The 16,242-nt window shown below is 41.8% G+C and overlaps 1 protein-coding gene across 1 annotated transcript in view; it reads left to right on the forward strand.

Moving 5' to 3' along the window:
• Positions 1-501: 501 nt before the first annotated feature.
• Positions 502-16,242, forward strand: part of cdkal1 (CDK5 regulatory subunit associated protein 1-like 1) — a 358,098-nt gene continuing 342,357 nt past the window's right edge. Inside the window, exons 1-3 of the mRNA XM_060920977.1 lie at positions 502-660; positions 1,381-1,541; positions 10,012-10,124. Coding sequence (XP_060776960.1) covers positions 1,384-1,541; positions 10,012-10,124 — 271 coding nt within the window. The 5' untranslated portion in view covers positions 502-660; positions 1,381-1,383. The remainder of the gene's footprint in view (positions 661-1,380; positions 1,542-10,011; positions 10,125-16,242) is intronic.

Here is a 16,242-nt window from a genome sequence, read left to right on the forward strand (position 1 = left end):
ATTTGACCAGCGGGATCTGGACTTTGACTGAAGTAATGAAGTTGGGTTCTTTGTCCACCTCTTTGGGTTCTTCATGTCATGACTCTTCTTCATCTTCATCATGTGACCAGATCAGACTGTTCAGCTTGGACTGAAACACAACCCAGACACATGCACCTGAAAATCTGTCCACTTTTCAAATTTGTATATTTTAGATTCTTCTCATGTTTTATTCTCTGTAGTATATCACTGCTGTCTTTGCTAAATTCTTCTCTCTTCACTGTTCCAGCCCCGCCCCCCGGCCCCGCCCCCGGCTGTGAGAATGGACTCGGCAATTCGCCTGATTCTGATTCTGAAGCTGAAGTTTGTCCCACTGCAGCTGCCGTACAGCATCGTTTTCAGGCTCGATCGCAAAATGGCGGCTGTTCGCTATGAAGTGCACTAATCCAGAGCGCAGACGCTCACTACTGCCCCCTATGTAGTGCACAGCGACAGTGTACAAGCTCTCTGTTCAGGATTGAGCCTTCTTGTGACTCCAGCATGGAGACTCTGAGATAAACAAGCCAAGTTTAGCTGAAGGAGCGTTTATGAAGTTGGAGTCTGAGCCGCTTCTTCTTTTTTTGTGAATTTTAGAGTGAAATATTATTTAAAGATAAAACAAGACGATTATTAATTTGTAAAGTAAGTGTTTTTGTCCTGGCAGTGAGTTTGAAGCTCACGTGAGGCTCCAGCTGTGCTAGCCTGATTAGCATGTTAGCTAGATTAGCATGTTAGCTAGTGAGGATTTAGCTTCAGAGTGTTTTAGGATTTATTTTTATTTGAAGTTGGACAAACTTTAAAACTCTGTGTGAAAGAATCAGCAGACAGAGAGAATTTATGATTCATATTACATTTTAATTTTCAGTCAAGATAAACAGTTATGACGTTTAATATATGACCAAATTAGTTCAAATAAATACATAAATAAACATTTGATATTTCTCAGTCTAGTTATATGACAAGTTAATTTTTTTTATTTTAAATCTTATATTCACAGTTTCACACGTTATTAGTGATGCGTTAATTTGTCGAATATATGAAACTGACTCAAATATTTGATTATAACACATATATAAATGTCTTTCTGAGAGAAATTGTTTAAATTTTATTTTCAGGAGAGCAATATGTTTTTTAAATAATGCGAAATAAAGAAATGACAATGCAAAATGAAATTAAATGATTTATTAATGTAATTAATTTCAGCACTCTATTTGATTGTTAGCAATAAATAAATTAAAATAATAAACAGGAGCCCAGTGATCTTGTGTGTAAAGTGTATGTGTCATGCTGACGTCTCCTGATGAACTCTGGAGTTCTTTGGATTTATCGAGTGTCAGTCCTGATGCTGTGTTTATGTTCCAGATCATGCCATCCTCCTGCGACTCTCTCATCGACGATATCGAGGACATGGTGTCCTCCAGCGAGCCGGTTCCTCTCCAGCGCTCCTCCAGCAGGCGATCCGTCGTTCCCCGAGTGAGAAAACGGAAAGATCACACAGATAACGAGGAGCTGCAGGCGGACAGGTGAGGAAACGAGACACGGTGCGACCTGTCAGTGAGGCGCACTAACTTTTGAGCGGCTCAAACAAAATGTGGAAATTGTGTGACTGTGAAACACAAAGACGCGCACACAGTTTCAGCACAGTGCAATAAACACTGATGATGCACAACACACGGGTGTAAAAATGTATTAATGAAGTAAAAAAGTAAAATTTAATCTTTTTTTTTTAATTGTTTCTGAAAATCAGGTATTCGTTTCCTTCAAATGATTATCAACTGGTAAAAATGTAATTTTTTTTAGTTCTGAAAGTGAGACGTCCTTTTGATTTCATAAAATGGGTGAAATTTAGTTCCGTCTGAAATGTGGTGATTGTGATATCTGTTTATTTCTGTAATATCTCACAAAATATCAGGCCATTCTGTGGCTGGGAAGTTATTTAATTTGAGGGGATTAAAGCAAATAATGTGCATGAAATTGCTCGCTTGGCGCAGTCGAGCAGACAGAGGAAGTCCGTGTGCGCATGCGCAGGTTTACCTTCTTTTGGGTTTTACGGCAGCTGGCATCCACAGTGTTGCATTACTGCCATCTACAGGTTTCCCTTTGAGTGTGCACTGACAGTTCCATCATTCTGTCGCTAAACGAACAGCTGATCACACCGAGGTGCTCGCTGAGCGCCCATATTTATTAGTTTGGTCCTGCGTTTCCTTTCCTTCATATATAACATCTTTTCTTTTTGCTTTCTTTCCGTTACTGTAGTCGCTCTTTCACGTTTCATTTGCACACTCACGTCCTCCATTTTTCTCTCTCCTGTTTCAAATTTGTATCCCACAATGCTTTGCGTGAACGGGGAAAGCCCACCACGGGATGTGACGCATGACGTAGTATCTTGAATTGGGTCATGGTGAAGCAGGAAAAAAATAGTGGAGAATTTCGGGCCATGTGGAGATAAATTCATTAATTGTTCTATTTAAAAAATAAAATTGCAAGTCTGTGTTTTGAATTCAGTAGCTTTCGGTCACTAAATAAAAATAATTGGGTGTCGGGAAAATTCTTTTTATGACCCACACTTGAGAAATCTGAAAGGCAGTACAGCTTTAAGTTACTGATTTTCTTCTCTGATCATTTCAGTTTAATTTCAGCATCGTTTCAGATGAACACTAATGTCGTGTGATTTATTTTCCCAAACATGGATCATAAAGGTTCGTTATTTTCCTTCATTCACTTGTAGTCACTCGGCACAGAGACACCAGCTGATGCGTGTTTGCTTTATATAAAGTTTCCAAGACGAAGTTTTCCTCCTGAACTCGTCGCCTCACTGCCTGTTTCACCTTCATCACTGAGCGTCCAGGAACTCAGCAGGCTGCTGTGAACACACCGTCAGAAAAATCCCATATATATATATATATATATATATATATATATATATATATATATATATATAGTGTGTGTATGTTATTTCCCAACTGGAAGGTCCGTATGGTGAAATACCGTGACCGAGGTCTTGAAAGTACTGAGTGAGGCCCTCTGGGCGGAGGTCAGTATTCAAGGCCGAGGTCACAGTATTTCACCATACGGACCGACCTTAAGCTGGTGAATAATATATTTATTTTTTTCTTTACCAAATTCTAACAGAAAACGAGAGCGCCTGAAAGAGAAAACCGAGCCGAGCCGCCATTTTGAATCCTCATTCACGGCTGTAATGCAAATGGCTTCCTCCTCGGTATACAAGTGCACTTCCATGGCAGGGAAAAAACTACATTTTGCCGCCTATGTCGTCCCCTATTTATACAAATAGGAGTCATTCAGGATTCAGCCATGTTTTTGCTCGGCATTAGCAGCAGTTAGAGGTTTTTAGCTTTCTCCTGAAATGTTTTCTTTTATTTCTTCTTCCTCAGGGGAGTAAAACTCGCTTTCGCTGTGAACACTGTCGTTATCGCTATCCATGCTGTAAAATTAATGCTATTCTCCTGAGAAATGCTGGCAAACATTTAGAAATCTTATAAAAAAAAAAAAGATAAATGTTGACACAAATTGCTACTATGTTTGTTGTTGTGAACGAGCGAGTCGCCAGGGATCCGTACCGTAGGATCCGTACCCGCTCGCCAGCCAATCAGAGCGCAGGATTTGATGGAAACCGGACCGCGAAAAAAAATATAGTTAATGTTTTTCATTGTATAAGTTTCTCTGAATCAGCATCATCTCATCTCATCGTCTCTAGCCGCTTTATCCTGTTCTACAGGGTCGCAGGCAAGCTGGATCCTATCCCAGCTGACTACGGGCGAAAGGCGGGGTTCACCCTGGACAAGTCGCCAGGTCATCACAGGGCTGACACATAGACACAGACAACCATTCACACTCACATTCACACCTACGCTCAATTTAGAGTCACCAGTTAACCTAACCTGCATGTCTTTGGACTGTGGGGGAAACCGGAGCACCCGGAGGAAACCCACGCGGACACGGGGAGAACATGCAAACTCCGCACAGAAAGGCCCTCGCCGGCCACGGGGCTCGAACCCGGACCTTCTTGCTGTGAGGCGACAGCGCTAACCATTACACCACTGTGCCGCCCTGAATCAGCATCACCTGAATTTTTAAATATTTTGTAGGAAATATTTAACATTTTATGCAGACGAGTTTTTTAATTTTTATCTTTTAATCCTTATTTTTTTTTCTTTGTCAAATTGATTGGAATTTAAAAAAATCTTATCCTTTGGGTTTGAAATGCTTCAGGCAGATTCTACCATAACAGAGGCCAGTTAACTCCCATCTCCTTAAATTGCTGAATTGATTATTTTGATCATTTTATTAAGTTTTTCTAGTCGCATTTGGGGTCTTGGACATTCACAGTAAATTTTAGGACAGTACTCCTGGTAACTAATTAATAAAAGCCATTTTAATTAACCCGTGTTTCTACCATCATTCTGACAGACAAAATCAGTCTTTATCTGACAGACTCTCTCCCACAATTTTGAATCTTTTTCATGGAGGAAAGTCATGAAAATCATATAGAATGTCTGCCAGAGTATGATATAATCATATGAAGCAAATATATGTTCCACAATTAAAAAAAAAAAGTTTATCTCTTTGAAAACCACCATTTCTATTGTCATTTCTGACAGACATGCTAAATGACAATAGAAACACATCGGTTTCTATCATCAGAATCTGACAGACAAACTAACGTATGCCATCATGTTCTGACAGACACTCTCGAATAGCAACAAAACTGTTTCTTACATTATTAATCTGACAAATTTAGTAATAATATTAAATACCTCAGCACTAGAACCAAATAAAATAAAATATTGAAATAAAAAAGAGAATTTATTTTCAAAATTGAAATATCAACAATAATTGTAAAATACCAGTATTGTGGAAATTACATGAAATAACATTACATTATACATGTACTCTTTTCAATCAGAAAGAACATGTAATTCAGAAATCTTTATAATCAATTACACTTATGCAGTTAATACTTATTGAGAATGTATTATTAACAGTACATTGTATACGTGTAATTACATACATCAATATCACGATAATTCCATCAGTTCCGTAACAATTGACTAGAGATGCACCGATACCACATTTGTGAAAACCGATACGAGTATGAGTACTATCATTTCAGTACTTGCCGATACCGAGTACTACCGATACCGATACTGTTGATGTTATTAAAATATAGGCTACCTACATATCTATAATCTAACACCCGCGGGCCGCCGCAATGCTCGCAACCACCCACTACAACTCTGCGCACTGACATTCAGTACCCAGCAGAGGGAGACAACTAGTCATGAACGAGTGTTTTGAGAAGACGACTCAGCCGTTACAACCAAACGCAACATCGCGTCCCGTGCTCGTGGAGCTCCATACCTGTAGATGGGACGTCAGTTTCCTTGGTCTTAGCGTTGCCCTCAACTGAAACAAGTTGGAAAACTCAATCAGCCATTTCTTAAAGCTCTCTCTCTCACTCTTCACTCTTAAACTCTCCCGGTTGGACTCGTACTTAAAAACTCTGCCGGTTGGATTCACCTATACAAAAATCCGATTTTCATTTGTTTGTTAGTGAGTAGCCTGTCCTACAAAACCCTTACCTAGGCGAATAGCCAACATTAAAAAAGGACAACGTTGGGGATCTTAGCGTAGGCCTATCTGCGTATGGCAGCGAAAGGGAGTGGAGTGTGGAGAGATGTTTAAAATGACAGTGTTGGGGAAAGATGTTGTGATGGCACTGTTTCATGACTACGCAAACACATATTCGTCATGGAAAAATGGGTTGTTGTCGAACAATTTTTTTTGTCTTCTGACGAAATTAGCCTACGCTCAATGCTTGAGATTTACAATTTTTTTCCTGGGAGAGGCTTTTTTTCCTCGAACGGACGCTGGCAAAAGGCGCTTCACGGAACACTATCGGCGCATGGTATAGCCTATCATATTATGCTCAAGCCTGAGCTCAACAATGCTTCAGGTTTTTTTTCTCTCTCGAATGGAACAAAAAGCGCTGCGGGGAACATTGGGATCGGCGCATGGGATCGGCACTGGTTCATGGTATCGGCAACTGTTTGACGAGTATGAGTATATTAGTGGAGTATCGGGGCCGATGCCAGTATCGGTGCATGCTTACAATTGACGGGTAATCTAAAAGTTTGAAACATGAATTTTTAGGAATAACAAAACTATACAGTAACACAGGAAAGTATAAAACATTTCAAGTTTTTTTTACTTTGTCATCAAATTGGATGCTACTTTGGCGTATTTGGTTGCTTCTTTGGGGAGTGAAGACTGTGCCTTTGATGTTGCGTTCCACTCAGTTTTCCTGGCCTTGAATCCTGTTGCCCCCTTTGGAGTTGAGGTTTCACTTTGATTTTGCTTCTTAGCCTGTAATCTCTTCAGGGCTTTGTTTTCCCTGTCTTTTTTTCTGATCCAAGCTTTCTTCTGAGTGGTCTGGTTTGCTCTTTCTTTCTGTTTATATCGGTTATTTTGTTCCCTTCGAGTCTCTTGCTGCTTTCGAGTCAGCATCTGAACATCAGACTGATGATGAGTGGATGCTGGTGATATTCCTGCTGCAGTCAAACGGTCAACATACTTCTTCTGTCTGGCACGTCCTTGTTCCCTCTGCTTTTCGAGTTTTTCCAAAGCTGTCTTAGGAGGCCTTTTCTTTTTCAGTAGTTCTTTCAGCTTTTCCCTTGCTCTTTTGTTTCTAAGTTTCTGGTCCTCAAGGTACTGTTGGTATTTCTCTGGGTCTTGTTCTTTAAGTTTTTGTCGATATTTGCTACTTGGAGATGACATGCTAAAATAGTTTTAAAAATCTATTATTAATTTTTTTTTTACCTTTTTTGTCATATTATTTTCTACTTAACTTTAAGTCAACTTAGTTGCAAAACAAAATAATGACCTAAGTTGACATATTATTTGGTATGGCTATAATAGATAGGCCTATATACAGTATTTAATGCAGTGTACTCTGGTAGGCCGAATGCTTTATCCATGACTGTGAAGGCATGATATTGATGGTAGTAAGGCCTATGATGATCGATCATAGGTAATAAACCCCGAGGAAAAAACCCCGATGGAAATAAAGCCCTAGGAAAAAATCCCCCGAAGATAAAATGTGGAAAAAAATTCTATATGATTTTTAAGAACAATTTGAAAAAAAGGGACAGTATAAACAGTAATTATTGAGTTTTAAAATTTTTCCTTTCATAAACCTTTCCATTATGATCTATTTAGACTGTGAGGGGACCGTTGATTCCATAATTCACTGACCGTAACCTTTATTGTTTGCTAATTACTGACACCTCTCATTTCCCAGGAAAATGAAATGGTTTATACAAGGAAAAATTTTAAAACTCAATAATTACTGTTTATACAGGAGAAAGGCAAAACAAAAATTGTGTTTGTAGCATAAAAATACAGGCCTTATACAAGGCTATATTATTATACATAACAGAATTCATTCATACAAAATGTGGCTAAATTAAATTTCCAACCATTCCTTCTTCCTTTGAAATTCTTTTCTCGTTTTGGATATTTAATGTGGGTAACTCTACTGATTATCAAAAGAGATTCTGACTGATCAAGGCACCTCGTTTATGTCACGGACACTGAATGAACTGTATAGGTTATTAGGGATTAAGCTGATCCACACCAGCGTGTATCACGGCGCCCTGGCAGCACTGGTTCTTTGGGGAGAGGGCAGAGGTCTCTGCCTGTCAAGTTTGGGGTGGCTGGGACCTCCCCTGCCCGAGCTACGGGCGTCCAAAGTCGGGCTGGAGCCCTGGATAGAAACGAAACCTAAGCGGAGTGCCGTGGAGCTGGCGCACCCTGCCCAAACGGACGGTTTAGTTGAAGGGTTCAATGTGTCGTCAATCACCAGTCTGCTACTGTTGGACAAAATATTTCATCCATATTTCATCAAAAACTGCGACTGCGATTGGAATACGGGACGGGAGCTGTTCCTCGCGGGACAAATTAAATTCACCTAAAATTCAGGATGTCCCGGGCAAATCAGGACGGTTGGCAACCCTACTTGCGACCCTTTCAGCCGACAGGCCATTTCAATGTGTTATTTCCCTGCGAAAGTGACACAGTCGTGTCTATCGTCACTGTTCTGACAGACTATGAGATTGCTATCGTTAGTATATGACCGACAGGTGTGTGTGCTATCACACTTTACAAGGTCTGTCATTTTTGTGCCGATAGCGCACACCTGTCGGTCATATACTAACGATAGCAATCTCATGGTCTGTCAGAACAGTGACGATAGACACCACTGTGTCACTTTCGCAGGGAAATAACACATTGAAATGGCCTGTCGGCTGAAAGGGTCGCAAGTGGCTCTGATTTATCTCAACTTACGATAGTTCTCCTCCAGAAAAATTTTAATATGAATGCACAAATATATTCTCAATGTTTCTATCGTCAAAAATTTCTATGGTCAGGATAGCTGACTGAAAATCTTACCTTGATTTATTTGATGAAATCTAGCTGTCAGAACTCCAAGTCTTGCCCGGAAGTAAATGTCTGCTGTCACAAAAATCCTGCGCAGTAGAATTTCCTCCTTGCGTCAGTCAACACGTGCGTGGCGAGGGCTTGAATTTTGCTATCGTCAGGTGCATTCGACTGACAGGCTGACAATAGCATTTTTTAAAAATAACTGTGGGCTTCTCTCGTGAACGAAATAGTTTTTTCGCTGTTAATCTATTTCAGCTCTATCTGTTGACACCCAAAAATGATAAAGCCTGCTTCCACACGATAACTACCAAAGATCCATAATGGCCGAGTCTATCGTCAGGTCATCTGACAGAAAGTCACTGACGATAGCAACAGAGATAATGAAAGGGATTTTTAAAATGGGAGTTATGTCTGTCAGACATGTCAAAGAAATAGAACTTTATTCTTTAAAAATCTTTTATTGATATACTCAGTGTATTTTTAAATGACATGCTGTTTTAGAAGACCAAATACCATATTTTCAATCTTGAAAATATTACCTCACTGAAAAAAAGGACAAGAAAAATTTCTTATTTTGTGGGCAAGTGGTTAATGGATCCAGTTACGGTAGAATCTGCTTTAGGATGTAAAAATGCAAGTCCTGGAAGACACTTTGGATACGACACAGTTATATTAGTGAGTTATTTATCATCACGCTGTCTGTTATCACCCAGATGAGGATGGGTTCCCTTTAGAGTCTGGTTCTCTTGAGGTTTCTTCCTTATGTCATCTGAGGGAGCTTTTCTTCACCACCATCACCTCAGGCTTGATCATCAGGGATAAATACTTTTATTTGGGATAAAATTTGTTCACGTTTAAAGTCTTTTTCCATTAAGCTGCTTTGCGACTATGTCTGTTGTTAAAAGCGCGCTACAGATAAACTGACCTGGCTTTAAGAGGCTGAGATCTGATTCAAGTTGTGAGAGTTTCGGATTCTTTCACGCTGGATGTCACAGTTGTATAAACGCACTGGCTGTGTTCTTGCACTCTGACTGTCGGTCATCACTGGGACTGTTTCAGTCGTCTCTCACCTGGCTGAAAAATGAAGTTGGAATTAACGCGTGTCGCTTCATAAGGAATTAAAACACTCATTATATTCGTGTTCTGATGTACATAGACCATAGAGCGGTGTGTGCTTTTAGCTCATCTCGCTGTCGGTCAGACCGGGTGAGCTTATGTTATGTCATCACGCGTCGTCTGCCCACAATTGGGTGGCGCCGCCTGTCATATTGATGATTTTATGGGCGTCTGAAATTTCAAACTCGCGCACAACAACAGCGGCCGGTATGAGCTCCAGCCTCACTGAGGCCATTTTTTCTCTTGGAACAAACTGAATTTAAAGGCGGTCTGGAAAACACGTCATCAGAAACCTCCAGATTAAAGTTAATTAATCATCTCTGAGTAAAGTGCTCTGGTTTTGTCATCATGCTTCAGGATCCAGGTGTTTAATCCCAGTGGTGGTGTTGATTAGTGTTTATTTCCTCTCGGTAGTGTGATCCCGGGCACGCAGAAAGTGTGGTTGAGGACGTGGGGCTGCTCACATAACAGCTCAGACGGAGAGTACATGGCCGGACAACTGGCTGCAAGCGGCTACAAGATGACAGGTAACACACACACACACACACACACACACACACACACACACACACACACACACAGGACCAGAGAGAGGAGAATGTGTGTGTCATTAAAGGTCCAAAATATTTTTAAACTCAGCAGTTTTACAAAGTAGCCACAAGATGGCAGTGTAGCCACAATAAAGGTTTTTTTTTTTGTTTTTTCCCCCCCCCCTCCTCGACATTTTCAGAATAAAGTCTCCAGTGAATTTTGTAGATATTTCAACGCTCCTATTTTGGTCCGTTTTATGGAAAGTCAAGTCCTTTTGTTGTAAAGGTTCCCAGAGGAACTAACCGAAGAACACTTCTGGCTCTGAACTGGAGCCTTTTTCTGTACCGAGACTCATCAATAACTGATATTGTATCCTGGACTTGTACAAGTGGCTGCGGTTCTGTGCAGAAGTTTGGAATGAGGCCTGCTGTTCCAGGTAGAAACCTGTTCAGGACTGTCGAGGTTTTTAAACTCGTCCTGCTTGGACCCTTGAGTGAATCAGGGAGACTCTGTGGTGGAGAGTTTCCTCATTCGGACAGACTGAAGAACCTCGATCTTGTTCATTCAGTTCACAGTTAGTTTAATCCCAAACACATCAGTGAAGTGGATCGCGGCGACTTGCGACTCAGTGTTTCAGGAGTTGAAAAAGATTGTTGTCAGAGATAAAGGAGGATGATGTCGTGCACAGCATGGTCATGCTGGAGAGGTGTCGTGTGGACATGTTCGGGGTGTTTGATCCATCAGTTTTAACCGTTTACAGATGTTTCATTCTTGGAGGAGATTTAGAGAAGTTGAGGCTGCAGTGTTGGGGCTGGGTGTGGTTCACTGGGTCAGAAGGTCTGCTTGGGAGAAACTGGGTTCTTGGATTAGATGGTTAGATTCAAGTTGCCTAGTCAAGATCAGTCTGCCTGGGTCGTTGGGTCCAGGTCAGTGAGTCTGGGTCATTGTCCCGACTACCTGGAACCAATGTGGTTGAATCTGAGTCAGCAGGTGGGAAAGTGCGAGATCGCTGGGTCAGAGTTAGATCTCCATGGAAGGATCTGGTTGGGTCTGGTTTGCAGGATTTGAGATGCTGGGTCTGAGTCATTCAGTGCAAGTTGTGAGGTCTGTGTGGTGAAGTCCGAGTCAGCAGGCCTGAATTGCAAGTTCAGAGAGATTGCTGGCCTTCCAGCTTCTGTCATCAGACCCCTGCAGCTCATCCAGAACGCTGCAGCTCACCTGGTCTACAACCTCCCTCATTCTTCCCATGTCACCCCTCTGCTTGCTGAACTGCCCTGGCTGCCTATCGCAGCTCACATCAAATGGTGCTAGCTTACCAGGCAGTCAAGGGGTTTGGGTGAGCATACCTCCAGAGTCTGATCTGCCCCTACACTCCGCTACTACTGGTCATCTGATCCCTCCTCCTGTCTGCTCCTGCCCTGCCCACTCAAGACTGCTGTCTGTCCTGGATCCTCGTTGGTGGACTGACCTTCCCATTGAGGTCAGACCTGCTGACTCCCTGACCACCTTCAGGCACAGACTGAAGACTCTCCTCTTCAGGCTGCACCTCTCCCCTTCCTCCCTGTCCACTGTGGAACTGTTTCAGTCTTGACCAACCCAGGCTGTGTACAGTCTTGCCTGGGGTTAGCCGTTTTGAGTTCTACTTGGTTGTTACTTTATATGGTTGGTTTGTTTCCTTGGCTGTTTGAGTCTTGGTATTTCAGCAGAATATTACACTCTGTATTCTTCTGTCACTTGTTCAGTTGGCACTAGAATTTTCTTGTCGAGAAGTTCAGAACTTCACGCACCTGACTTTTGCACTCATTGTACGTTGCTTTGGATAAGAGCGTCTGTTAAACGCCATGTAATATAATAAGGTCTGGGGAGTTGAGTCCGAGTCGGCAGGGTCTGGGGTCGAAGTTGGGTCAGTCCGAGTCGCCAGGTCCCAGCCACCGTGTTCCAGTCCTGGGCTCAGAGGAGTCGTGTCAGTGTAGTAGGGTCCAAGTTGGGAGGCCCAGGTTGTTGGACCCAAATCACTGGGTTGCTGGGTCCAGGGAGTTGCTTCTGGGTGTTGGTCTGGTCTCAGGTGTCCAGTTTGAGTCTTAATAGGAGAAGCTGGGGAAGAATATGGTTGAGTCTGAATGACTGGGTCCGAGTTGGACCCTGCCTATGTTAATAGTAGGAGGAGCTAGGGATTGTTGGGTTTGAGTTCCTGATTTGTTGCTGTTGGGCCCAAGTTGTTGGGTTTGAGTCGGTTTATCAGAATTGGTCTGCATCATAAGAGTAGAAGAATCGTGCCAAGTAGCTGATTGGACCTTGACAGGCTGTTGAAAGTAAGAAGAGAAGGAGACTGAGCACAGATGGGACTCCAGTAAAGTTCCTCTAATTCCTGACCCCCGTAGATGAAGTGAGGGAGGCGGGTAACTCGTTCCACCATCGGCAGGTTGGTCTGAAGAGTAAAGATTGATGCACGCCTGAGTGTTTATGGGCAACTTTCTCAGGACAATAAATCCGTCCCTGTTCACTCTGAGTACATCGTCTCCCCCTGCTGGACATCATTCAAACTGCAGTCATGAAGGGACTGAAACGTGATTTATTTTTCATCATGGTTTAGAGAAGGGTATTTTGTCAAGACCTGTAAAACGCACCGAGGCTGCCCTGAGTGCCTCGTCTTGGTGGTTCAAGAGCCTGGGTGACTTATTTTATTTTAGTGTGACCTCCAGAAGACACTCTCTTCCCCTCTGGGTCCGTGTTGGTCTGTTATTCAGCTCTCAGCAGGAGTTCACCAACAGCTCCTCGCCTGCTCCGATCTTCTGAAGGAAGCACAAGACTCCTGTTGTGTCCGGACATCTGGCAGCCATCAGTCTCAAAACACCTCTTTTGTGGAGTGCAAGTTTTATTGACAGTTCTGGGTACGTTCTCCAGACTCAGCGCTTTATTGCGTTATCTTTACTCATTAACTTCACCCTCAAAACGCTTTTTATATCGATACGTCAGGGGCAGTCGCTCACTAAAACACGGGTCATAAACACTTGGATCATTTGCACGTTGGGACGCAAACCGTGATGCTGCGCTCGGCTCTGCTCCGGGAGAACGCTTCCAGATGACAGTAATTAAGTCGAGATATTTTAAGGAGCTTAAACAGGCTCGCAGCTGCCTCGAATTATAGCCAGCCCTCTCCAAGAAGCACTGTGAGTCACTCCACACTGTTTCCTCGTGTCCTCTCAGCGCTCTGACCACTTTCTGAAAGAAGTTCATCCAAAATGAGCCTTGTTGGAGAAACAAATCGTGCTGATGAGCTCCATTTTCAGAGCGGATCTGTCGTTTAATTTTTTTGAAGCATATAAAAATCTTGAGGTTTGTTTCTACGTGGACGGTGTTATTGTTAATAAACCACCGTGCCGCATGCTGTTACAGGAAAATAATCAATCATTGGATGAAGTGAACATCCTGAAGCTGATGATTTTCCAACAACAGCATGTCCCTCGAGTGGTTTATTCTTTGTAGATAACAGCAGTTTGTCAACAATTAGCATTTTTAATTGATTTAAAAAAAAAGACATCATTGGTTTGATTTTTGTCCATTTGTAGTTCGATTTAATGAACAGTTTAGTTCCTGCTCTCGCTGGCGTTATGACAGATTGTCGTTTTTGTGAAATGAGAAACCGTAGTGGAGTGTAAACTTCTCTGTCCTGAAGACGTCAGAAGACCTGGAGCTTCACCTCCGACTGTGAAAGCGCTGACACTGGAGACTCCTTCCAGAAAAGGTCACCATATTAAAGGTCTTTAGATGTTTTAATCGTTTAATGTGCAGTGTCTTCTGGACAAGTCCATATGAGTGAGCTGTTGCTATGGAAATGATAATGTAGTCATATAAACCCCTGTGGAGCAACATTTTTAATAATTTTGCACCTCGTGTATCTGGGTCCGTCTCAGAAACTGCTCTCTCATTTGGGACATTATGGTCAAAAAATACATTTTCTAATTTTACTATTTTTTTTTTGCATTTACCCAACACTCAATGTTTCTTTTGTCATGTTTAATAAGAATAAAGATAGTATCTTGCTTTATCTGGCCTCCACTGTGGAACATTTTTTTTTAAAATCCAATTCAAATGCTTTTGTAAAATTGATTTATATATAAAATAACTACGACCCTGATTCCAAAAAAGTTGGGACAAAGTACAAATTGTAAATAAAAACGGAATGCAATGATGTGGAAGTTTCAAAATTCCATATTTTATTCAGAATAGAACATAGATGACATATCAAATGTTTAAACTGAGAAAATGTATCATTTAAAGAGAAAAATTAGGTGATTTTAAATTTCATGACAACAACACATCTCAAAAAAGTTGGGACAAGGCCATGTTTCCCACTGTGAGACATCCCCTTTTCTCTTTACAACAGTCTGTAAACGTCTGGGGACTGAGGAGACAAGTTGCTCAAGTTTAGGGATAGGAATGTTAACCCATTCTCGTCTAATGTAAGATTCTAGTTGCTCAACTGTCTTAGGTCTTTTTTGTCGTATCTTCCATTTTATGATGCACCAAATGTTTTCTATGGGTGAAAGATCTGGACTGCGGGCTGGCCAGTTCAGTACCCGGACCCTTCTTCTACGCAGCCATGATGCTGTAATTGATGCAGTATGTGGTTTGGCATTGTCATGTTGGAAAATGCAAGGTCTTCCCTGAAAGAGACGTCGTCTGGATGGGAGCATATGTTGCTCTAGAACCTGGATATACCTTTCAGCATTGATGGTGTCTTTCCAGATGTGTAAGCTGCCCATGCCACACGCACTAATGCAACCCCATACCATCAGAGATGCAGGCTTCTGAACTGAGCGCTGATAACAACTCGGGTCGTCCTTCTCCTCTTTCGTCCGAATGACACGGTGTCCCTGATTTCCATAAAGAACTTCGAATTTTGATTCGTCTGACCACAGAACAGTTTTCCACTTTGCCACAGTCCATTTTAAATGAGCCTTGGCCCAGAGAAGACGTCTGCGCTTCTGGATCATGTTTAGATACGGCTTCTTCTTTGAACTATAGAGTTTTAGCTGGCGACGGCGGATGGCACGGTGAATTGTGTTCACAGATAATGTTCTCTGGAAATATTCCTGAGCCCATTTTGTGATTTCCAATACAGAAGCATGCCTGTATGTGATGCAGTGCCGTCTAAGGGCCCGAAGATCATGGGCACCCAGTATGGTTTTCCGGCCTTGACCCTTACGCACAGAGATTCTTCCAGATTCTCTGAATCTTTTGATGATATTATGCACTGTAGATGATGATATGTTCAAACTCTTTGCAATTTTACACTGTCGAACTCCTTTCTGATATTGCTCCACTATTTGTCGGCGCAGAATTAGGGGGATTGGTGATCCTCTTCCCATCTTTACTTCTGAGAGCCGCTGCCACTCCAAGATGCTCTTTTTATACCCAGTCATGTTAATGACCTATTGCCAATTGACCTAATGAGTTGCAATTTGGTCCTCCAGCTGTTCCTTTTTTGTACCTTTAACTTTTCCAGCCTCTTATTGCCCCTGTCCCAACTTTTTTGAGATGTGTTGCTGTCATGAAATTTCAAATGAGCCAGTATTTGGCATGAAATTTCAAAATGTCTCACTTTCGACATTTGATATGTTGTCTATGTTCTATTGTGAATACAATATCAGTTTTTGAGATTTGTAAATTATTGCATTCCGTTTTTATTTACAATTTGTACTTTGTCCCAACTTTTTTGGAATCGGGGTTGTACATCATGAAGAATTAAAGCCCCTCCTTCACAGATGAGTGAAAAATATTGAATAAATTTCCTCTTTTTGATTGCTTGGGTTAAAAATGCCAAGTTATGATGGCTGAATTGATTATTCACTTAAATATGAATAATATGATACAGTTTGGGTATTTGATTTGGTGAAATAGGACACAATGGAAAAATCAAGAACACACCGGAAAGATGAGAATAACGGCGGTGGTAAAAGAACAGCGACTGTACCGACTGAAGGTCGGCGGGTCTCTGCTGCGGCGCGCGAGCAACGGGACATCACTACCACACCGGACAGAGCGCGAGGCGGGGGCGGGGCAAAATGACTGGCTGTAGATTATATCAAAAGTTCGATCTAAATTGACCAT

This window comes from Neoarius graeffei, chromosome 5, assembly GCF_027579695.1.
Source record: "Neoarius graeffei isolate fNeoGra1 chromosome 5, fNeoGra1.pri, whole genome shotgun sequence".
Lineage (NCBI taxonomy): Eukaryota > Metazoa > Chordata > Actinopteri > Siluriformes > Ariidae > Neoarius > Neoarius graeffei.